This window comes from Leucopleurus acutus (genome assembly GCF_964270905.1).
Source record: "Leucopleurus acutus genome assembly, chromosome: 3".
Lineage (NCBI taxonomy): Eukaryota > Metazoa > Chordata > Mammalia > Artiodactyla > Delphinidae > Leucopleurus > Leucopleurus acutus.
In genome coordinates this window covers 53,168,587-53,193,297 of record NC_139145.1, presented here as the reverse complement: position 1 = coordinate 53,193,297, position 24,711 = coordinate 53,168,587, and the positions used below count along the sequence as shown (strand labels likewise).

At 43.2% G+C, this 24,711-nt stretch overlaps 1 protein-coding gene across 5 annotated transcripts in view; it reads right to left on the bottom strand.

The window, feature by feature from the left end:
- The window catches only part of PPP2R2B (protein phosphatase 2 regulatory subunit Bbeta), a gene marked incomplete at both ends in the record, with an annotated part of 465,894 nt that overhangs the window by 50,488 nt on the left and 390,695 nt on the right, over positions 1–24,711 (bottom strand). For all 5 annotated transcript variants that reach the window (XM_082836001.1, XM_082835999.1, XM_082836000.1 and 2 more), the window contains one exon: positions 11,582–11,759. In XM_082836001.1, coding sequence (XP_082692127.1) covers positions 11,582–11,759 — 178 coding nt within the window. The remainder of the gene's footprint in view (positions 1–11,581; positions 11,760–24,711) is intronic.

Below are 24,711 nucleotides of genomic sequence, written 5' to 3'. Positions count from 1 at the left end.
CATGCTCCGGCGTGTCATCTGGTGCAATAATGGCTTTATATTTGGTTGTGTCTCTTTCCCTTTCAATTACCTCTCATAAATCCTGTTGGGTTTTTTTCCTAAAATTAGCTTGAGACAACTAACATTTCACCTTACTACAATTTCCCTCACAAATCCAGATGCAAATATTTCTTGGGTCTCCAGAGCATGTGGGTTCCTTTGATTCACAAAATACTACCTTTCAACTCAACTGCTACCAGAGTTATAAACATTATTGCAGTTAGCATCACTTGCTGGGGAGCAGGGGCCAGTGCCCCCCAGAAGGAGGCCCCAAGCTGCAGCTCTGATGTTCTCCCCAGTCCCCTGACCCATGCCCTGGGCTTTGTGGCCACGATACAGGGTGGGGTTAAGCAGAGGTTAGTGTTCAGCTGTTGTCAGATTTTATCACCCTCCAGAAAGAGCCTCCATGCCCTACTGTGCCAGTGAGCATGTTTCTCTTTTCTCAAAATAGGGCAAGAAAATCTGGTGTCAGCTTTCTCAACCTCTACCAGTATAGCTCTAAAAACAAGCTTAACTGGAAGGGATCTTGGCTGTGTGGTAGCGGGAGGTGCCACATCTACGGTTATTTTTTTCTCACCTAAAAATAAAGCCCACAAGTTAGAATGTGTGAAAATGAAGGGCTTAAACATACATATGAAACCAGGAACATCCTCCACCATCAAGAACTGCATCAGAACTGAGTCTGCTTAGGGCTGCTGCCTCTGGACCCTTCCTCCTTCCTTCCCTCCCATCCATCCTGGATCTCTAAGCCTGCCCACCATCCCTCATCCCCAAGCATCTTCCTTTTGACTAGAGGACTTCTCTGGGTCTGACTCTATGGGGTTCAGGGGAGAAACCATGACTCCAATCCTCTTTTTAGTAACTGTAGTGATAAGGACAACTAGGAAGGTAATAATACGCAGTAGTTAATGTTTATCACGTGCCATGCATTGTCTCATTTGACCTTCATCTCACCCTTATGATGTTAATATTATTAATAGGCCTATGTTGTGGCAGAGGAAATAGTGACTGATGTTAAGTTACTCAAGGTCGTATGACCATAGAGGGTGGAGCTGGGATTTGAACCCAAGTTTGTCCAACTCTAGAGCCTGGGTTCTTGACCACACTCCACTCTCCTCCCCTGACGAATGGCCCTCACAGAGCCAGCCTTTCCGAGTGATGTAATTCTGGCTCTCTGGAAACTCCCCTGGCTAATCCAACAGGGTTTCTGCTTTGAACCTGTGCTCTCTCAATTCACCGACCACTCTGGGGGCTACATTTTTCAGAACCAGAATTTGGACACAGCATCGGACCTAGGATTTTTGTGTTCCCTGATGTGATGAATGTTTTTTTTTTTTTTTTTGGAACCGTAAGTTGAGACAGAAACGTGAGAAGGGATTTCTTGAATTGTTAACTGCAGAGGATTTTCTGAGTTCTAAAAACATTTGGAAGAAGGAGTCTAGTTTCCAAAAATTCAATGGCTTATGGGGATGACAAGAGAGAATATTTCACATCTGCGTCACCTAGAAACCCAGCCTTTTCCCTTAAGCTGTTCTAAAGGGAGATACACGCCTCCAGCATACGTGGTTGTGCCCTTCATGTTGGGAGCGAAGGAGAAAGGAGGGGAGCAGTGCGGGGCTCCCTGTATTATCTTGGAAATGGAATGATGCATGTTGACAGTCAATTTTCTCTCTCCTATCTTATAGAGCTCTCTATCCAAATTATTTCCCTGTTGTCCCAAAGAACTAAACGGCAAAAGCAAAACAGAGCACTGGATTCACGGCTAATATACAAGGCAGAAAGCCAACAGATTGCTATTAAATTAACCCTGGGGCTTGACAGATCTGTTCATCCTGACCCCAACCGCTTACGGCATTCCTTATTAATGCGGAGCCCCGGCAAATTACCTCTGCTAACAAAAGGGGTTAATCTGCCTCTCTGCTGGGACTCTGGAAGCAGTGCTGAAGACGGGAGGGGGCACAGCCAGTTTGGCAGCTGAGCTCCATGCTTGGAAGGCCGAAGGCGGGAAGGTGAGGGCACTGCTGTGCCAGGCAATGACCTAAGGCATCATTTAAAATAATAATTGAAGACACTGGGAGGTCACCCCTTAAGGGATGAGCGTCAAACAAATAAGAAGCCAGAGCCATAAATTACATCAGCAGTGGGGTGAGGGAATGAAGGGGATTATGGCAGGATGCTAAAGGGTAGCATAGGGACCATTCAAAAGTCATTTCCTTAAACCCAAATTTGGAAAAGCTTTTTATAAAAAAAAGTCTGTTGCGATATTATAAAAGAAAACAATGGACAACAGCCTAAATATACAGAAATAGGGAAACGATTAAGTAAATTCTGATCGATCTCATTTAACTGTGTATGCAATGAGATGCCAAGTCTGTTAAAAAACTTGTATGAAAACTTCCATCTTTAGTGTGATCATAAGGTCATTTAAAACTTACACTCTGAGACTGATGACCTAGAAGGCAAAAGTACCAACTGTTAGTGAGAATTCCAATGGGCTGGGTCTATGAATAGTTTTCTTTTCAATGATGAGTTTTCGTTTCCACATTTTCTTTTGATGAAGTTGTAGTATTTTAAGATGGAAAAAGACAAGATATTTTCTCTGCTTATTATATACGTGTATAATTTTAGGTGAGGCAAGTTAGATACAAAATATATACAGTCTGATCATAGCCATGTGAAAAAAACGAGAGAGAGAACAGAATGGAAGGAAACATAGTTACATCTTACAGGGGGATTCGATTGTAAGGCTGGCATTAAGTTATCCTTCGGTAACCCTAGCTTGGGTCCATTCATTCATTTGTTCCTTCATGTATTTCATAAACATTCACAAAGAATCTGCCAGGGTTTTTCTAGGTACAGGGGATACAGCAGTGACCAGAGCAGACCAAAAATCCCCCTGATCTGTGGCGCCTATGTTCTAGTAGGGGACATGGTCACTAAACAAGATAAATAAATAGAATATATAGTATATTAGGTAGTAATAACTGCGAAAGAGACAAATAAAGCAGAGAAGTGAGAAAGAAAGTGTGTATGTGTGAGTGGGTGGGATGTGTATGTGCACACGTGTGTGTGTGTGTGTGTGTGTGTGTGTGTGTGTGTGTGTGTGTGTGTGGCCCTAGACTGAACAGGATAAAGCTTCCTGGATAAATCAAGAATTACAAAAATTTTCCCTTTTCTTTTATTTCCTTATTAACTTATTTTTCTGAGCCCTTATTGTTGAGTTAGCTGGCATTAAGTTAAAATTGCGATGAAAATTCGTTGTATATACACAAAATTAGGTGGTAAGATTGTAGATCATTTTATAGTCTCTACAATGAATACAGATTATTAAACCAAGAAAACAAACAGTTAAAAAAAAGTAGTTTCCTTGGCTTAGAACCATCTCTGAGAGAGTTGAGAGACCAGGAACCTCATCTCTGGGTAAAACTGAAGATAATACTGTGATAAATACTGTAATTGTAACAAAATGGGGTCAAAAGATTGGGATTCAGTTTTGATTCCAACTCTGTTTTGCTCGGAGAACATGAAAGTCATTTTCTCTCCCTGGGTTTCAGTTTCTTTGCCTTTGGATGGGTATTGTTCTGTTAACTCTGTCCGTCTCTGAGAAATTTTGATGATCAAATAAGATAATGGAGAAAAGGCTATTCATTAAAGGGCTTTACAGTGGACTGAATAATCCCAACTTTCAAAGGAAACATGCATTTTTTCAAAGATAGCTTTTATATGCATTAGGTTTGTGGGCTTTTGAAGGTGTCCTCATATGCTTCTGTCTTTATCACTGCTAATTTTGCTGATACTGACAAGGTGTTTTTTCCCCCCCTTTCTTTTTATCTAAGCCAACCAATGACAGCAGAGTCCAGCAGGAAGCCTGTCTGCAGGCCGAGCTGGAGAGTGGAATCTGAGTTTACCTGGGTAAGATACCCATGTGCAAAAGCAGTTGAAGCTTTTCAGATAGCACTTAAAGTCTGCCGATACTGAAGGTGGAGAATAGCCTTATCATGGCCTTGAAAACTGAGCATATTAGAGTTGGATTCCGTTTTAGGGCACATGAGTTTCTTTGAAGTCTTTCTTTCCTTTCCAAAGTCTCAATTTAATCTTTGGATATAAAGTAGTGATTACAAAGCCTCCAGATCTTGTCAGCTGAATGGACATGTCGCTTGATGATAACACACTGGAAATCTCCAAAGAGGACTCCAAGGACATTCCTCTCTTAGGAGCTTAAAAAAAGCCAGTGTGCAAATATTCATGGAGGGTTTTGCCAATCGCTAGACTCAATATGAGAGGACTGACAAAGAGACACATGGTGCCCTATTGGGTACTGCTTTTACGTATGTGTTGAGCTCAAAAGACACTGGGATAAGATGTCCTTTATGACTGGGGGTGGGGTGGGGTATGTGAAGGTCCCATAACCACAGACTCTTTCCTATTCACGTGACACAGAGCTTGACGTTTCTCCATTAGAAAATACTCAATACTTCATTCAAAGGCCAACCCAAGTGTTCCTTTCTGTATGAAGTGCTCCTTTCTGTATGAAGTGTTCTAGCCCTTCTTTCATGATTCTTTCTACCTGTGTGTCCACAGCACCTTGAACGCACCTCCATGAATACACTTAACGTGTATTATTATTTGCGTAATTTAAGATAGTGTGATAGAGTACATTTGACTGGAGTATAGAGTGAGACAGATCTAGATTTTAATCCCCAATCCTGTGACCAGTTACCTAATCTCAAATGCCTTTGAACTTGTTAATTTATCAACAAAGAGAGGAAGAAAACTACAGGAGATGATGTAATATACCTGCTACTTAATAGAGGCTCCCCAAAACTGTTAGTCTCATCTTCCTTAGTATGGTTACCTGTCTGTCTCCCTCTGTCCACATACTCACTTTGGTAGCTTTGTGATATGTTAACTTGGTTAGGCTAAACATTTCTAAAATGTTTCTGGTTGTGGTAGGCTAACGAGGTTTATTCTCTCAGGTGAGTTGAAGGACAAAAGAGAGAAAGCAGCCACTTTGCACATATGCACAAGTTTTCCCAGTTATTCAGTCAAACAGTAATCTAGGTGTTGCTGTGAGGGATTGTGCAGACGTGGTTAAAGGCTCTAACCAGTTGCTTTAATTTAATCATAAGGGAGATTATCCTGGGTGGGCCTGAACTGATGAGTTGGAAGGCATTTAAACAAAGGCTTAGGTCTTCCTTGAGGAAGAGACTCCAAATGGTTGCTGAGACTACAGCTTCTCTCCCTTCTCTCTCAATCTTCCTTCTTGATGGCCATGCGTGGACGTGGCCTGTGACGCTCATGCCTGTGGTGTTCTGGCTTGCTTATGATTTTTCTGTGCCTGACTGCTGGCCTTACAGACTTTGGATTTGCTTGGCCAGTCACACAATTACAAGGCTAATTCATGGTAATATGTCAATCTGTCTCTCTCTTTCTCTCTCTCACTCTCTCTCCACACACACACACACACACACACCCTCTCCTACTGGTTTTGCTTCTCTGGTTGAACTCACCTTCCCTCCAGATTACATGGACCATGACATGAGGGATGGAGTTTTATTCATCTTGGCATCTCCAGGGCACATAGTAAGTGCTCAATAAATGTTTATGGGTTCTTATTAGTTATCTACAGGGAACTCTACTCAGTACTCTGTAATGACCTATATGGGAATCTAAAAAAGAGTGGATATATGTATATGTATAACTGATTCACTTTGCTGTACAGCAGAAACTAACACAACATTGTAAATCAACTGTACTCCAATAAAAAATTTAAAAAATTAAATAAAAAATGTTTCTGGGTTTTACTTTACTTCATTCTTATGACTTAGCAGCCTTCTTTAGGGAAGGTTTTTTTTTTTTTTTTTTTTTAAGATGCAGAAAATTCACAGTAGGTCAATAGGCCAAGATGCCAGGCCTGTATAGTGTGGCTCATTTAGCCTGCGGTTTTCTTAGGAGAGAATGGGATCCAAGCAACAAGGTAAGAAGAACAGGGGGCTGGGGATATGCCCCAAATAATAAAAGCTACTATTTATAGAGCCTTCTCTCTGTGCAGGCACTTGGCTAAATACCTTACAAGACAACCTCATTTAAACCCCACAACAACCTCCTAAGATAGGTGGTATTATTATCCCCATTAACCGATGAGGAAATTGAGGGCCAGAGAAATGTTAAGCAACTTGTCAAGGTCACACAGGTTTTAGGAGATGGAGCTGGGTTCAAATCCAGTGAATCTGACTCCAGAGTCTGCCTTCCCAACTACTCAGTGATACCGCCCCAAGGACATTCAAGAAGTCCGAAAGAAGTCTGCAGAGTTGCATTCTTGCCCTTTCCCCGGATAACATGAGGCTCAAAGGGCTTGCTCTGTGGGAGGAGAAATCCCCAGACCCCAAAAGCCCTAGGTCTGGTGTCAGATACAGCAACCACACAAGCAAGGCAACAGGCCTGAGACAACCCACCAAAGGCTGCATTTAATATGGCAAAGAGGGGGCTGCTCTGACACACACAGGCCAATGTGCTGGACGTGTCACTGGAAGGAATGTTCTCCTATGACACTAAATGCCAGACTAAGATTGATATGTACAGTTGTGGATGAAAGCCACAGCAGCAACAAGGGAGAGAAATCTGTACGAGCCCCACAGCGTCCCTCAAAGCTTGCCCGGCAGAATCCTATTGGATTAAAAGGAAGACTGCTGTCCCTAGTACTAAGGAGTGACAGAGCTAGAAGCCAGGAGTTCTGGTTCTGGTTCCCTGATAGGGAATCAAATCCAAAAGGGCCTCAGCTCAGCTGACAAGCCAAGCTGATGCAGGGGGCTGATAAAGACCAAGTCAGAGATCAAGTACCCCTGGAATCCAGTTGTTTTCTCCCAGAGAAACCCTCTGTCTCATGCCTAGAGACTGGATTTATGCAAGGTGTGTCTTGTGCTATCTTTCTAGTTTGCTCACACCATGCTTTACTTCACCCTCAGGCCTTCTTGAGTTCCTCCAACATACCATGCTCCCTCCTGCCACAGGACCTTTGTACGTGGTGGACTGATCTTTTCTCACTTCTTTGCCAAGTTAGCTCATACTCTTCCTCTTACAAATCTCAACTTAACAATCAGTCCTCAGGAAAGCCTTCTTTTATTCCCTAGTCTACATCAGGTTTTTAAAGATGCATTCACAAAACCATATTCCCTTTCTTCACAGGACTTATTTCCGTTTGTAATAATACACTCATTAGTGTGATTATTTGGTGAATGTCATTCTGAAAGCAGAAAATGTTTCTTTTCACTCTTATATCCCCATGGCTTATCGTAGTGCCTGGCACAAACTAGGTGATCAGTATATAGTTATTGAGGACTGTGTATTTACTTTTTACTTGATGTGGTAGGTCCCATATTGGACTAGGTAGGAGCCCAGGTCAACTCATTCTTAGTTCTGAGAACAGAGTTCAAAGGATCCTAGGTATACCATAGTTTTCATAATTAAGAATCATCCTTTTATAGCAATTTTCTTTTATTGAAAAGTTGGGGCTGCCTCTTGCCCTAGAAAATCACTAATCTAGAAATGATTTATTATTGTCCTGATGTAGTTAACCGATTAAGGCCAAAGTTTGACCACTTTAAGCCAGAACCTGTTACACAAAACAGGGACAGACTGGCTACAGATGGAAGGAAGAGGATTCAAGACCAGGTGCCATAAGGCTAGGAATGCTTCCCTCTGATACGGTGCTAAATACAAGGGCTGGACCTCAGAGACCCTGCGGGTATCTGGTAACTAGGGTATAATGAGTAACATCTTGCAAAGAACATCAAACTGCAGAAACAAAGGAGGTGTCTAGACTTGAGAAGATGACGCAGATAATGAATTCAGCACAACAGAATCCACCCTTCTAACACTCAACTTTTCTAGTTTCCTTTTGTGGTGGTCCCCGTTTACTGATCATTTACTTAGCAAGGTACTGCCCTAAGCATATATGTATGTGTATATATATGTATATACATATGCACATATATACACATGTGTGTGTGTGTGTGTGTGTGTGTGTGTGTGTGTGTGTGTGTATAAACACCTTTTTAAAAAATTCTAACAATCCTCTTTTTCAGAGCTCCTCTCTACAGATCATGAAGTAGAAGCTTGGCTAAGTTAAAAGACATGTTAAAGCTTACACAGCCAGCAAGTAGTAGAGCTGGCTGAGAATTTTAAGCTTGTTGGACTCCAAAGAATCTGTTCTCAACCGTAATGCCAATGTCACACCAAATGCTAGTCACTAGAAGTTATGACTTTTTTAAAAACCATATTGTAAGGCCACTTGCCTTAATATTTACTAATACTTTTCTTTACATATATGCACTTTGAAATTTAAATGGATTTTTCAGTATCTGTAATATCATAGGATTGATACGACAGTTGTATTTTATAATATCCATTATCACAAATACATAATTATGAAAACAAAAAACGTCCATGTAGTATTTAGAAGAACCTCGCCTCCCACCTCAGGGATGCTCATACCATACTTTGGGAACCCCACATTTTTCTGTACTGAACCATGTTTCTTCTGCCTCCTTAGTGGATAAGAGGCATTATAGAAATGGTGCTAAACAACATATGATTTATCGATGGTTGGTGGCCTGTCTGGTGGTTGGTGTTTTTCCGAGACTATTTTGAAAGATGGCCGCTTCCTACCCCAGAGGTGGCTGCACTTCAGAGACGATAAGCAAAAGGGTCCCAGTCTGTACAGTCTGCTCAGTGCTTAGGGCGGTCTGGTGGAAAGTAACTGTATAGATATCAGTTATCATCATTCTCATGATGACAATGATTTATTTTACATACGGCTGCTTTAAGGGTGAATGGCACGGTCTCATTTGTATGCCAGCATCTGTCAGGCTGTCACACATCTGCAGAATATAACCTCAACTGTGCTATTAATATGTCCCTTTTGCATTCTCCTCAAGGCATCTGTCTCCTAAAATGCCTAACGAAACTTCCCTCCCTCTTGAAGGGCTGGAGGCAAAATTTGGAAAGCATGTCACCTAGACTGGGGACAGCAGAAGCTCAGCTGAGCCTGAGCAGATTTCTGGCTCTTGGAATAGACATCAAGGGAGAAAGGGAACCACCACCCACACTCGTTCTGTTAGCAGCTGCACTTGCAGGCAAAATCTGTAGGCAGATTCTCCTAGGCTCAGACGGTATGTCGCGTCTGCTCTGTGATCAACAAAAGATGTCAGTCACGGTCTTAATGGTCAGTTCTCAGTCTCCATAATCACCACGACTGGCTTACAGCTGCATTCTCTGAAAAGCCTTGGGGAACTCTGAAAAGCCTTGAGCACTCTTCTGTGGTGAAGGTCAGGTGTCTGTGTACCTAAACCCGGTCTTTTTACTCATTTGCAACAGCTATACTACATTTCCCAGCCTGCCTTGCAGTTAGATGTGATCATGTGACTGCGCTCTAGCCAATGGAATGCACACTACTTTAGAACCTGGCTCACAGGAGTCTCCCATGTGTGGTCCTACACAATCTTCCTCTTTTGCTGTACAGATGCAGATAAGCATGGTGACACTGGGGAGCCACAAGATGGAAAGAACCTGAATCTCTGAATCACTCATTGGAGGAGGCTGCCTGCTGATGGAGATCATCAATATTGGACTTTACAAGAGAAATAATCTTCTATATGTTTGAGCCATTATGGAGTCTATTTTATATCAGAACATTCAGAGCTGTACTGTAACTAATATACACTTAAGGTGAAATTGCCAGCTTCCATTTCATGATTAATTATCCACTGGATATAGCTCCACTTTGGTGACCTACCAGTATTTCAAACTTGACATGTCCCATCAAAATGCTACTTTCTGTATGTCAGAATAGTCTAGGTACTGGGATACAGGGATGGATCATATAAAGTTACTTCTGTCATAAAATTCACATTCAAATATGGGGAAACCCAAAATACACAAATAAGAAAACGAATTTCAAATAGTGATACATGTCATGAAGTTAACGGGGATAGAGGGTTATTGGGGGTTACTTGGGAGTTAGTGGGAGGAAGTGCCTCTGAGGAGGTGACAGGAGACTGAAGTCTATACGATGACACATAGTTAGCCATGTGGACTCTGGGGGCAGAGTATTCCAGAAAGAGGGAACAGCACATGCAGAGAATGGAAGTAAGAACAAGGTTTATCCAGGAACAGAAAAGAGGATAGTTGGCCGAAGCAGAGTGAATCAGGGCAGACTGGTATGATAGGGTATCAAAGAGGGATGCAGGGCCACTATCATGTGAAATCTTGCAGTCCAGAGTTAAGAACTTGGATCTTATTCTAAGTTCAATAGGAAGCTACCAGCGTGTTTTAATCTGGGGAGGAATGATATCTGAATTACATGTTGAAAGGTCTACTCTGTTATGTGGAACACGTATTGTGTAGGAGAGCAAGAGAGAATGGAGACTAGACAGTAGATTACTGCAGTCACATAGGTAAGACAACAGTGGCCTGTACTAGTGTGGGTCGGTAGAATGGAGATGGAGAAAGATGAGTTGATTTGAGATATATTTTAGACGAAGCAAAGGCAGGGCTCACAGATATTGGGCTGGGGGGTGGGGAGGCTGGTGAGTGGGAAAAAAGATCAATATTGTCTCTTAGGTCAGTTGCTTAGCTACCTGGATGGTGAAACCATTAACTGAGGTTGGGAATTCAAGTGAAGAGTCAGGTTTGTGGTGGGATGGACCACAGGATAGGTGCTGAATAAATGACCGATTTTTAATATTAAATAGAGGGTCAATATAGTAGGGTGAGAATACTGGGTCAGATACTCGTTCAGCAATTGTCTCGACTTCTCTAAATTTTAGCTAAACAGAAGATAATAATACAACCCTATAATGTCAATATGGGGTTGTTATATCAAATATACTCTTGGCAGGTAGAGACTGAAGAAGTGCGATGGGGACATGAGCATTGCTAATAAAGTTTGTTTTTCTGATCTGGATGCTACTTACACAGGAGTGCTCTGTCTGTGAAAATTCATCAAGCTGGACAATAAAGATATATGCATCTTTCAAAATGAGATTCTATGCATTCTATTCCCAGTTCAGTGCTTGGAATTCAATAAATGGCAGCCATTATTATTTTCATTATTACGATGAAACCATCGTAATGAAAACCATCTCCTGTGTACCTGTGGTCCATAATGTCCATATAGGCCATTTGTGAATCCATTAACAAGAGGAAGGAACCCTACACTGAACTCTAAGGTCTGGTCTTATAGTTGATAAAGTCAAATCTAGTTTGTAATTCATGACCCATAAATGCCTCTGCATGAAGGGATTGACTCAGAGTTCTAATCCGGAGGTAGCCCTGGTCCACTACTTGTAATTCAGTACTTCCTTAACTTTGTTTAGATGAATGAGTATCACAGATGCCAATGTAATTCAAAAGGGAACAGTTCTTCACAAGTTCTAGGTCTTCAATTGTGATTGCCCTTTCTATTCCACTTTTCCCCAAGCTTGCTCATACCTGAATACTCTTGATTCAAGCCAACTGGTTGTTGGCCCCAAAGAAAGGATACTAAAACTTTGATTGGTTATTTCAAAGTTCCATAGGTTAATCCTCAGGTCATCAGCTGACATGTAGGTTTCATAGTCGCTGTTGACTGATATGGAGTTGATGTGATATGTGTGTGCATTGGCAAATACTCTTCGCGGGGTGGCCTCCACCATCAGGTCCATGGGTCTCAGGACAGGCACCTGGAATGCAAGGGAAACAAATCACTTTAGAACCCAGAGCTCTTTACTAGGAAAAGAGTGTGCATGTTTATGTCCATTATTATCATATACAAAATCATGACTACGTCAAAGGAGCTCTGAGCTGGAAAAGGAGATTGATAAATTACATGTTGTTCCTATTCCCTTTGGTTCCTTTTAGTTTTATTCCTTCCTCAAAAATGTCACCATCCGTTAGCCCTGATGGGCAATTTCATCCTTTATAGATTCTAAAATGTTTTTCAAGTGGCCCTCAAAGTGGCCTCATCTCAGGGGAACTTAGAATCCACTGTGGGGTCATTAGCTTCCAGAGCTGTTGTTCCAGATTGTTCGTTTTTTAACCATGAAATGTTTTTGTTTTTTTTTTTTTTTTTTTTTTTTTTTTTTGCGTTACGCGGGCCTCTCACTGTTGTGGCCTCTCCCGTTGCGGAGCACAGGCTCCGGATGCGCAGGCTCAGCGGCCATGTCTCACGGGCCCAGCTGCCCCGTGGCATGTGGGATCCTCCCAGACCATGGCACGAACCCATGTCCCCTGCATTGGTAGGCGGACTCTCAACCACAGCGCCACCAGGGAAGCCCCATGAAATCTATTTTTGAAAGGAAGTTGTAGGAAAATTTTAGAAACGTCTAGTTCAACTGAGATTAAAATTTATCCCTCATGGCTTTGGAGGTCTAGACCCCATCCTGGCTTTATCCTCAATCCTTAAGGGAATTTTGGGAAAGCACCCAAATTTCTAGTATCCCAAATTCAGCCATTAATATATAGGGCACCCATTGACATCCTTGGTTTAACCTGTTGTCTTGGAGTACCAACAAGGCAGTGTCCACTTGCACATCAAAACTGTCCTCATTTGGACAATAAATTATATAGTCATCTTACTGGTATACGAAGGATAATCAGTAAATATTTGTTAAGTGAGTAAGAATACGTGAGTAAATGTTACCTTCCCCATGGGTCAGAGAATCAGGCAGTTAAATATAGTTTTGCACACAAGAAGCTCTTCCTGGCAAATGGGAACAAAGACCAACCTCTGTTCTGACTCCCTCTTTGAATTCAAGGGCACTTCTGCCCACACCTGGCTGAACTGGCTCCTGGGAAAGTAGTGGGAAAACTAACGCCTCAGAGGAGACAGACTAAAACACAACGCAACAAACTCAAAACACGGGCCTGGCCCTTTCACAGGAATGAGAAAAGAAAAGCACCAAAAGCTGTTTGCTTTTCAGGGAAGTCATCTCTTGCAGCTGAGCCCTGATTTGATAGCAGGTGGTCGATCAAGACTTCAGATTCTGGATTTCTGTCAACCCAGTGGGTGAGGGGAAGAAGGCGGAAACAAAGGTTAGATTTTGTGGAGTGCAGTCACCTCAACAATATAACCTTTTAGAAAACAGAATTCTCCCAGCTCAGTCTTGAAGGATTTTGAGGTAGTTTTTAAGTTAAATGAACAATTCCGAGGAATCACAGAATTCTATGCAAATGTGGCAGTGGATATCCTGGAAACCAGAGGAGCTTGAGATGCGGATGTAGGAAGAGCCAGGGGTCCTCTGAAAAGCAGCAGTGGGATGGGAGGGAAAGTCTCTGAGAGCCCTCCACCCTGTTCTGGATAATGGTTCTATAGTATAAGCCCAGGAATGGCAAGAACTAGGAGCCCTGGGTTCTGACCACAGATTCGTCCCTCACTGACAGGCTGTGTGACCTCGGGCAATTATCATGCCCCTTCTGGGCTCTAGTTATACTATCTGAAATACTCACTGTGCCCTACTTATCAAAAAGGTTTGGATCTGTTGAGATGATTTGCCCTTCAGTTCACCCTCCCACTCACCCTTTCAGCAACATTTGCTTGGGCTCTGTACAAGGTCCTGGGGGGTTCAACTGGCGAGCAAAACCAGACACAGGTCCTGCCTTCATATGGCTGGTCCAGTTGGTAGAGGTAGGTACAAAATCATCTCATAATAAAATGTAGTAAGTACATTTTATTTGTAGTAAGTACAAAAGGAGAGGAATAGCATTAAGAAGGATTTCACCTGGTCAGGGAGGTCTGGAGAAGTTTTGCTGAGGAAGTAAGAATTGGTTGCTTAAAGTATGAGAAGGGGTTTACTGGGCCAGGAGGGGAAGGAAGAATGCTCCGTTCAGCGGAAAGAGCGTGTGCAAAGGTCCCGTGGTGAGGGTAAGGCAAGAATGAAAGATCGATGGGTCAATGTAGTTGAGACAGAGAGTGATGAGAACCATGGTGGAAGATGAAGTGACAGGGGAGGTAAGAGGCAGGCCCCAGGAAAGATTTTTGCCATCATCCTAAGAGAAACGGGAAGAAATCAAAAGATTTCCAATGATTTTGATATGATCAGGTTCAAAGTTTTGATGAGATCATTTCTGATGTAGACTGGAGAACAAGTTAGAGGATGAATGAAGCAGAACTTTGAAAAGGAAGGTGATATACCATCGAATGCCAAATGAGGGTGTGTCTGAGTTAAGGCTTTGTAATGGATAAGAAAAGTACCTTTGCCCTTAGGAACTCTCCTGCAAATATTTATTGGGCATTGACTCTGCGTCAAACATTCTTCATACACCATCTCAGTAATTGTTTCAACAACTCTGTGAGATAGATACGAGTAGTACAAAGTACTATTACAAAGAGAAAACTCAGGCTCAGAGAAGCTAAGTCACTGGCCCAGAGTTGCCCAGCTATAGGAGGCATAGCCAGAATTTGATCCCGAGTCTATCTGACTGCAAGTCTAGTGCTTTTTCCACTGTATCACACCACACTCAAAGAGCATGCATGGTAAGATGTGATAAATGCTCTGTAAGGGATACGAGTACAGTGCCCATAGAATTTATGGAATCAATAGGATTATTGGTAGTAATAATGGTAGTGGTAGTCATAGAATTCTGTGGTTAAGCTGCCTCTAGAAATCTCAGTTTGGTGCTGTAGGTGTTCATGTGTGCTTTCAGAGACACACGCCTGCTCTCGCGGTTTGTCATAAAGGAACTCCCCACCTGGAGCTTTTGAGCTCTGCCCAGCCCCGCAAGGTAGTAGAGCTCAAAGCAGGCTCCCCAGGGCTGTGGAAGAAACGGAATCTGTGAGGACTTCCTGTGGCTTCTCCTCAACTCTTCCCTGGGCCTCCTTCATTACCATGCACTGTCCGCAGAGGCTTCCCGTGGCTCTGGTGGCAGGGAAGGGAGCATGACAGCCAGGATAAAGAGGCATTACCGAGCGGTAACTACCTGCCCAGAGTTTCAGTTTAATGTGATGGGCCTGCCTGCTAATTCAGCCTGACATATTGCACGATGTGGCACTTTATGGGGAAGCTCCGGGTAGGTATCTGGGGATGTAGTGCTAATGGTTTGCCCAGATAAGGCAGGGGATGAACGTCACTCATGATATTCCAACACCATTCCCATGCCCAGGTCAAGACTATCCACTGCCCAGTGACACCCCTTACAAGAAGGAAGAGGGAGGTAAGGCAGTTCAAGCTGGACAGGATGACCAGTTAAGAAACCCTGATGGGACTGTGTTTTCTACTACTCCTCTTGGGGCCAGGCAGGGAGAAGAGTGGGACATAGTTCCTTGAGTTCGGCTTTCCCTGTAAGATCATGGAGGGCTTCCTGTAGTAGCAGTCACTGTGTTACAGCACCCCTGCCCTTCAGCCCTCTCAGTAGCCGACCTCACAAGGAAGACTCCTCGTTTGCCATTTTACAGGAAAGGTGAAGTATCCTGTCCGATGTCACACAGAGAGGAAGATGAGGGGCTCAACTTGGACAATTTGGTTCCTGCGTGAGCACACGTAACCACGGTTACAAATGAAACCCTTAGGCTGAAATATGAGAATGTCATTTCTGCAAGTCAAAAATTGTCAAAGCTCAGTAATTTCACGTGGTTCAGCCTAACAGTTTGAAAGGCTTGTGCCATATGCATGTGACACTGAATCACGGAACACTGAACCTTGGAAGGGCCAAGAAAGCCTCTTTCAAGGCTGTCGTGTGTGTAAGTGTGTGTTTTGCGGGGGGGGCAGAGTGGGAGGCCATGGTGTCTAGGCCTTACCCTCTTCATCATTCCTGGTAACATGTTTGGATTCTCAATCAATATCTTGCTTAAATAACTATTTCTGTGGTTAAGGAAATTTTGAGACCAAGTGGCCCAGATAGTTCCTAAATTCTGCAGAGGAGGAAATCAGGAGCCCGAGAGGTGACATGCCACGTCTATGGTCACCCAGTTGGGGTTGTCAGCACAGCCTGGGTTTCTGCCACTCATCCCAGAGCTTCCCTTCCTCTGCCCCCCGACAGCAGGTGCCTGAGTCATTCTCCACAGAACCAGACAAACTCCAGGGTCAAACCAGGACCTTTAAATGGTAGTTCAAACCCTCTTTTCTGAGATACCTTGGCAGTGGCCGTGGGCCTAGACTCATCCCTGAGACAAGGCTGGTGCTGCATTGTGCTTGCGAATGAGAATGGGGGTCAGCCCTCGGCCCTCGCAGGGTACAGGTGGCTCTGGACTGTGATGATGGAATTCATGGCCTTCCCTCAGGTGCCTCATACTCCTCCCTGACCTTGATTCAGTTTCTGCTCATCGCCTGGAGCCTGATTCTGAAGGACGAGCACCCTGGCCTGGTTGGCAAGACGACAGGCATCGTGTTAGAGTATCAGCCGGATAATGTCCCAGGGCCCAAGAGAGCAGCCTCAGAGTCTAACCTGCCACGGGGCTTACAGAGATGTGTCTCAGCTGGCGTGTTAGTGGATGAGAGGAGCCCAGAGCACCCCGTGGCTCCCTCCCTCACATCACTCAGGGCTCTGTTCAGTGATCACCCCCTGAGAGAGGCCCTCCACGCCCACCCCACCTCGCATAGCACACCCTCCACTCGCCATCCTCCGACCCAGCTGACCGCTCATAATGTTGAGTAATTCATCAGTGAACCCTCATCAGTATCCTATCATTTAGCTTGGTGGAGAATATGATCTCTGCTGCACAGACGAGGAAACAGAGGCCAGAAAGGTTAAGTAATCTGTATAAAGTCACACAGATCATACTCATGCCTGGCACTCCTGACTCTGGAGTCTAAGTCCTTGGCTGCTCTGTCCTCTGGGCTTGGAGGATCGCCCTCAGGTGTGTGGGAGAGATAAGTACGCACGTGGATGTCTCAGTGCAGGTGCACGGCCCAGGACAGTGTCAGCCAAACGGGCCCCGTGTCTGCTTGGGGAGCTCAAGGGGGACCTCAGAAAGGACAGGACTAGTAAGCGAGCAGGAGGTGAAGGGTTTGTGGGAATCCACCAGGCAGAAGTTGGGGGCGGGGAGGGGAGGAAGCTGTGCTCTGGTCAGGGGGACCGGCGTGTGCAGAGCTCGGAGGGGACGGAGCAAAGCGCATGCGTGCAAGTGTGTGATTCTGTGCGTTTCTGGGCATGGAGGGCAGTCAGCGATTTTTGTTATTCACTCAAAACATGGAATCAATCCCTCCTCTATATCAGACATGAAGAAAACCTGAGCTGGGTGAGGGCGTGCAGGATGGACGTCATGCTATGTGAGGTGGGGTGAGGATGGAAGGCCTCCCTTAGGGGATGACGCTTGAGCAGAGAGCTGAATGGAGGGAGGACGCCAGCCATGTGGCTTTCTGGGAAGAGCATTCCAGGCAGAGGAAACAGCAAGTGCAAAGGCCCCGAGGTTGGAATGTGCTTAGAGGGTAGGAGGAACAGTGAGGATCCTTTGTTGCTGGAGAGGAGTGAGCAGGGAAGGAAAGTGGTAAGAGATGCAGGATAAGTAGTCAGGGCTGGATCACAGGGGTAACTGTGGGGATGAAGAAGACTGAGGGAGATGCAGGGAGCTGCCCAATACGGATCCCCCTCCGTGTTAAGAAATCCCCTTCTCCTTGCTCTCTTTCCCTTCCCTCTCCCCTCCTTCTGTCTCTCCCCACCTCTCTTTCAGTTTTCCTCCCTTCAAGACTTTCTCATTATCTTTCCTGCCTCTCCTCTTGGGAAATACAAGATCATCTGTCACCTCTCAGAACCCATTTACTAACAAAATGAATGTCGCTGTCATTTGGCTTGTTTGGTGACCACAGGGGTGATGCGTCACAGTCTTCCACGGCACCTAAGCAGGTGTTGGCGGGTCACGAAGCCCCCTTCAGAGACATACGATGAAAGAGGAGCAGAATCCTGGAAGCCCCTGAGGACCCCACTTTAAACGACACCTGTGAAAATGCACAGCAGGGAGAGAGGCTAGAGGTGAGGGCTCTTTACAGAGGAAAAACAACAGCTGTGCTCACCGTGGCAACATCCAGTGCCCCTGTAAGTTGACGGATTCAAGGCAAGAGTCTGAGAGAGAAGAGATGGCCGGACAGGAGCTCAAGAAAAGAAAGAAGATGGAGCCATGGAGAAGAAAGGAGAGAGGTGTCCATCAGTACAAGGATGTGAATGGATTTCAGCTATTTTGCAACTCTGGGTCAAATCTGATTGAGTTCAGCAGACAAACATGTGAATACCCTTGGAATATTAAGTACGATCAACATAATCAACATGAAATTTGAAGAAATTGCTATCAAATTTTGTTTTGTTTTGTTTTGTTTTTGCGGTACGCGGGCCTCTCACTGTTGTGGCCTCTCCCGTTGCGGAGCACAGGCTCCGGACGCGCAGGCTCAGCGGCCATGGCTCACGGGCCCAGCCGCTCCGCGGCACGTGGGATCTTCCCGGACCGGGGCACGAACCCGCGTCCCCTGCATCGGCAGGCGGACTCTCAACCACTGCGCCACCAGGGAAGCCCAGAAACTGCTATCAATTTAAATTCATGCTTGCTCCCTATCTTCTTGTCAGTGTTCAACAGACGCTCCCCACTGCTTTCCCCAATAACTGAGATTACTCTATATTGAGACTGACAGGACATATTCAGGCCTGGTGTTACGGGGGTTCCATGTCATCAGTTAGGAAGTTCACGTAGGAATGTTATGACCACACACTGGCCCCAGATAAAACCTTCCATAAGCATTCATTAAGCATTTACTACGTGCTGGGCAGTTACCACACAGAGTATCCTTATAAAGCTTAGTGGGGGCAGAGAATACACAACCCCCTACCCACCCCTGCTTGTTCACAACCAGCCCTTTTGGGAAGCTGAAACCATGTTTGTTTGATCTAGAAAAGAAACAGGTAGGAGCTGTCCACCTTTCCCTTGGTGCAGGGAAACCCTGACCCTGGTGCTCTGGGACCACAGGTTCAAGGCCTGGTGGGGAATCTGGGGTGATAATACCATTCCATCCAGAGGCCCTAAATGGTCTCTAGACCATTTCCAATGGAGGAAAGGGTAGAAAGTTCCAGATTTCAGCCTCACTTCAAGTTTGCCACCTTGCCTCTCCTGGGCTTCCTTCAAAAAATATCCTCTGTGACTCTCCAACGATAATGACTGTAGGTTTGGGATAAAGCCAATAGCTAAAGAGCATCCAGACTTCATTGCCAAGGAAGAGGGAGTGAGTCATCTTGAAGATGGGAGAGCCAGTGGGGTCCTGCTATAAATATCCCTGTTCCAAAGCAACCCAGCTTAGCGGTGCAGAGCAGCTGTCTTCAAACAGGAGAATGTTATGACTTCCCAAGAGCTATCTGGAACAGTTTTAAAGGAAACCACTTCCCCATCTCTAACTTAATATAATTTCCTTCTTAAAATCAAATCATGTCAGGACATACCCACAGCCTAGGTTCTCCTTCTCGCATTTGGAAAAGAAACAAACCTTCCCCATCCTGAATCTTACTGTGGGGCGCTATCCAAGGTATAAACGCTTCAGGGAGGGACAATCAGACGACACCTTTAATCAAAGCCCCACAAATGCCCCGCCCTCAGCTCCTTATAATATGAATTTCTAATCAAATTTGACTTCTTATGTTTAATCATAATTTGTCAGAATTGCATGTTTTATGTTGTTTTGGTCAATTGTGTTCTATTAATAATTTTAGAGACAATTAAATCCACAAGAGAATTTTAAACTCTTACAGTCGTACAGTCATAGGGAGGGGAAAAAACTACCTATTTTTCATTGTAGAAATGATAAAAAGAAGCATTTAACATTTATTTGGGGGAAGCGCAGTGAAAAATACGTAATTAAAGAAGAAAAAGGAACAACAGAAAGTTCCGACTTTTAAAGAACCTGTTCATTATTCTTTTAATGGACATTGATGGGTATCCAGTTACAATGGTATTTAAATTCCATGGGATGCATTAAAAAGGTGGTATAACAGTTTTATTTTAAACTGCCTATGTTTAAAATACTCCTGAAATCACATCCTCTGTAAGTATTTAACATTCTGATGGAAGTGATTATTTGCCTACTTAAAAATGCTCAAGAAGCTATGTGGCTTTTCAAAATTCTTCTAGTGGGTACACAAGCACAAAATTTGAAGTTGCATGGTGTTAAAGAGTTTTTAGAGTCACACAGACCTGGGCTTGAATCTTGGCTGGTCTATTTACCAACCATGTGGCCCTGGGCTTGTTACTTCATCTTTCTCCATTTCAAGGCTCCCTTCCACAATGTTAGAGGTATAGCAGCTCTCTGTACCTTTGTTGAGAAAACTTAGCACATGGCCTGATACATACCATCTACCAAAGAGACCTTTCTGGAGAGCTTACTTTTGCCAAATTGTGCTAAGCTGTATGTATACCATGTTATTGAATCTTCACATTGACCTTAAGAGGTGGATACTAATATTGTTCCCACTTTACAGGTTTGGTTCCTGAGGCAAATGAAGTGGTGAAACTTGCTCGAGGTCATACAGGTACTTGGAGGTGGAGCTACCTTTGAACTTGACCATCTGGCTCGAGCCCCTATGGTAGTTATCACTAGAATCCTTCCCATTAACGTTCAGTTGTTGAAAAAATGGTCCGTTCTGAGAGACTGCCTAGGGAAGATTTTCCGAATTTTTCTATAGGCTGTGGGGGTTTAGGAATCCCTTCCATCCACCCTAGGGATTTCAGTCATGATCATAGAACTTAGCAATGCTCAGGAGAAGTGGCCAGCGGAATGACTGGTCATTGGGTAGCAATTAACTTTGTTGGGAAAAAAGGTGGAAGGCTTTTCTGGTTGGGAGTTTTCCTAATAGCTTCTGTCCACATTGTCATGAAAACCTTGTACAATATGGTCGTTCATCCAATTATCAAACCAACCTGGGGGGCACAGTCTGGCACTCTGTATACCCATCATCAGAGGGTAATTCAGTGTAACAAACCAAATCGAGTATGTACAAAGACTGTCAAATAAAATAAACCACTCACAAATTAAATTACTTCCCATTTTCAGTGGGAAGAATGCCAGTCATTTTTCATTTAAAAAATATGCATCTTAATTCCATTTTTTAAGAACATGAAAAGAAGCCTTTAAAGACCTCTTCTGCTGTCTGTATTGAGGTTCATCTTCCCTAGGCCCATCTCTCCTGGTCCTGGGGCCTGTTCTCTCGGAGAATTAACGGGGCATTAAGCCTCACCCTGGTCAGAACACTTGTTTCCTCCATGGATCAACGGTGGATGGAGCTCAGAAAGCAGGAGTGAGAGGTTGGCTCCAGTTTACAGAGACATATCAGAGCTGTTGTTTCCAGAATGAAACTGCCACTCAACACCACCCCGCCAAACCCCCAGTGAATCCCATCCAAATAATATAATTTTTAGATTTCCTGGATCACACCCTTCAACAGCCTCAATATGTCCCTGAGTTCTTCTTTTACTGGCTTTGTCAAATAGACTGAAATAAGCCTGAGAGGAAAAACCCCTTTGGACCAAATCAGGCTTTGTGCTTCAGGGTCTTGAATATCTTAGGATTATATTCTTTGACACACATTAAGTGTCAGTCACTGCTCTGGGCGGTACGTGTACAGGGTGAACAAAGCAGATTAGTTGCAGCACTTAAAGTCTAATAGGGAAGAAAGACATTAATGACTTGAGGTAGACACATTGTTACACACTGTCGCTGATGCTGTAAAGAGATGTGTATTGTTTCAAGAGAGGAAAAAATATTCTTTCATGAAATGAAACAGGGGCTCTAATTTAGATTGGGGAGTTAGGTACATTGCTTTTTGGAGAAGTGACGGCTCCCTCAACTCCAAAAGCAGAGCCAGAAGCATTGCTTTTCACTGGGGGCCATCTGGCAATGTCTGGAGATATTTTTGATTGTCACAATGGGGCCTATACTACTGAGTAGAGGCCAAGGATGATGCTAAAAGCCCTACGATGTACAGGACAGCCTCTAGCCGCAAAGAATTATCCGGCCCAGAGATGTGGGGATATATGTCTATGTATAACTGATTCACTTTGTTATCAAGCAGAAGAAGCTAACACACCATTGTAAAGCAATTATACTCCAATAAAGATGTTAAAAAAAAAAAAAAGAATTATCCGGCCCCGAATGTCAACAGTTCTGAGACTGAAAAATCCAGTTCTTAAGGAAACCTTTATGGAAGTAGTCTAAATCAAAGGTGGATAAAAGAAACCCAGTATTAACTTCCACAATAGGCAGCAAAAAGTTTCCGTCCATAAAGATCTTCTGGTTTAAAAAGTCTTTATATATTCATAAAATATAGGAAAGATCGATCATCCATCTATCTATCTATCTATCTATCTATCTATCTATCTATCTATCTATCTATCTCTCAGAGACTTATCCCTTATTGCCAGCTACAAGAATAACACACAACCCAAAAAAAAAAAATACCTGGGGAATTAATACATATTTTTTTAAACCCAACACATCAAAGATGGTTTTTACGGCAGACTAACAATTTCATGCTCTCAGTGTCTTTGACTCCTTTTGGCCTCTCTACAGAAAAGAGAGGAAAACTATCTTTCCCTCAGAAGACGAACTCACTCTCTAATTACCAGCCCATGCAGCAGCCTGTAATTCTGCCAGTTTTATCTTGTTTTTTTCTCCCAGACACTTCCATTTTCTGCCAACATTGCTATTTCTCAAAGCGTGTTTCCCTGCATTCTGAAAGGCATGTTCACTGCCTTTCCTGTTATTTCCCTTGATGTTTCACATTGTGTAATTCTACAGGAAAAAAGGAGACATCTTAAAATATCACAGTAGAGGAAAATTTCAATTAACGTTTATAGGTGGGGAAGGGGATGGGATGGGAAGAGGCAGTGGTTTCAGTCTGGTTAGGATTAATCACAAAAATTGTTTTAGTTTTATTTTTTAACTGTTCTTGATGTAAGTTTTTCTGAAATCTGCCCACACGCTTTCTCCTATTAACAATGAGGATAAATATCGCTGAATCTTTGATGATCAAGGATCAACAAGACCTCAGGAGTATCACACTCTATTCTGTCATTCACTACTGCGGCTTATACAGATCTAAGAAGATAAGTATAAATTTGATATAAACTTAAAGAATCTTAGAGTTGGAAGTTATTACACTGAGAAGTCATCAGTGTCTTTACACTAAAGAAGTCATGACACTAAAAAGGTGTGGGTGTACACAGAGATGCATCTCTAAGACCTTTGAAACACGGCCTCACATAGGTAGGAACAAAGCTATATACAGAACTAAACTGTGTCAGTTCTGCCTACTATGGTGGTAGTGGTTACTAGTGACATTCTGATTTAGGAGCAAAGTGACTTTTCAGGATTGCACCGTCTGGTTCCCATCCCTGGGTGCACATTAGAATCAAATGAGGCTTCTTATTGAAAACTGATGCCTGGGCCCCACCACTGGGTGGTGGTGTTGGGGAGTGTTGTTAAGTCAGAATGCCTGGGAGGTGAAACCCAAGTACTAGCGCTTGGAAAGCCTGTGGATGACCGATATGTAGAGCAAAGGCTGAGAGTCAGTGAATTGGAGGGGGTAAATGGAGGAGCTTCCGTACAACAGACTCTTAACCATGGTTGGAGTATGAGATTATACGAGTTTAAAATTATTTTTAGAGTTCTATACTGATTGAGGTTTTTATGTTAATATTTTTCTAAAAACCTCTGATTTTAATAAATGGATTAAAAGGTAACAATTAATGGAAGGTAAAAATGACAGGAAAGGGTTACTCTTTGTAATATATAAAAAAGTTCCCGCCAACTGATAAAAAGACAACTCAGTAAAAATATGGGCAAAAGGACATGGGCAGAACATTTAGAAAAAGCTAGAAGGAAATCACCAAGAAATATATAGAAATACGCCCAACCTTAGTAGTAGTCAAGGAGATGCAAAATTTTTAAATCTTTAATCTTATAGAAGATTAATCTTATTAATCTTTAATCTTATACAAATTTTAGTATATGCAACTACTGTTCTAAGCCTTTTCTAACTATTAATTCATTTAATACACAAAACAATTTTATGAGGTAGGTATTCATACCATACCTCTTTTTACAAATAAGAGTAACTAAAATACAAGGCAGTAACGTGTCTCAGCTTAAAGTCACACAGCTAGTGCTTGCTGGAGCTCAGATAGGCACTTGGGTGTTCTGGCCAAGAGAACCCTTATCCTTAAGCACTATCCTACCCTCCCTTCTCAGTAGTATCTCTACTGGGATGTGCAAAAATTACAATGACTGATCACATTCTATCCTGGAGATAGGATGAGGAAATGGGTACTTGCTGGTGGGAGTATGAATGCAACAAGATTTTCAGAAGGTGATCTGGAAGTAGCTATTAAAATACATAATGTGCACATCTTTCGACTTAGCAAAACCTACCTTAATGGAAACTATCCTATAAAAACTAAACATTGGTGTATGATGATATATGTTTGAGATCATTTATTGCAGCACTGTTAGTTACAATGACATTGTAACAAAATCTGGAAATAAGGTGACTGTCTATGAATAGGGGACTGGTTTAATAAGTCATGGTATACCCACACTTTAGAATATCGGCAGCTACTTCAAAGAAGATGAATGACCAGGAGGGATGTTTATATTACTGAGCAGAGTAGTGTGTATAGTATGATCTTGAGTTTGTAGAAACAAAACAAACTCAAATCCATCCATTAAGGTT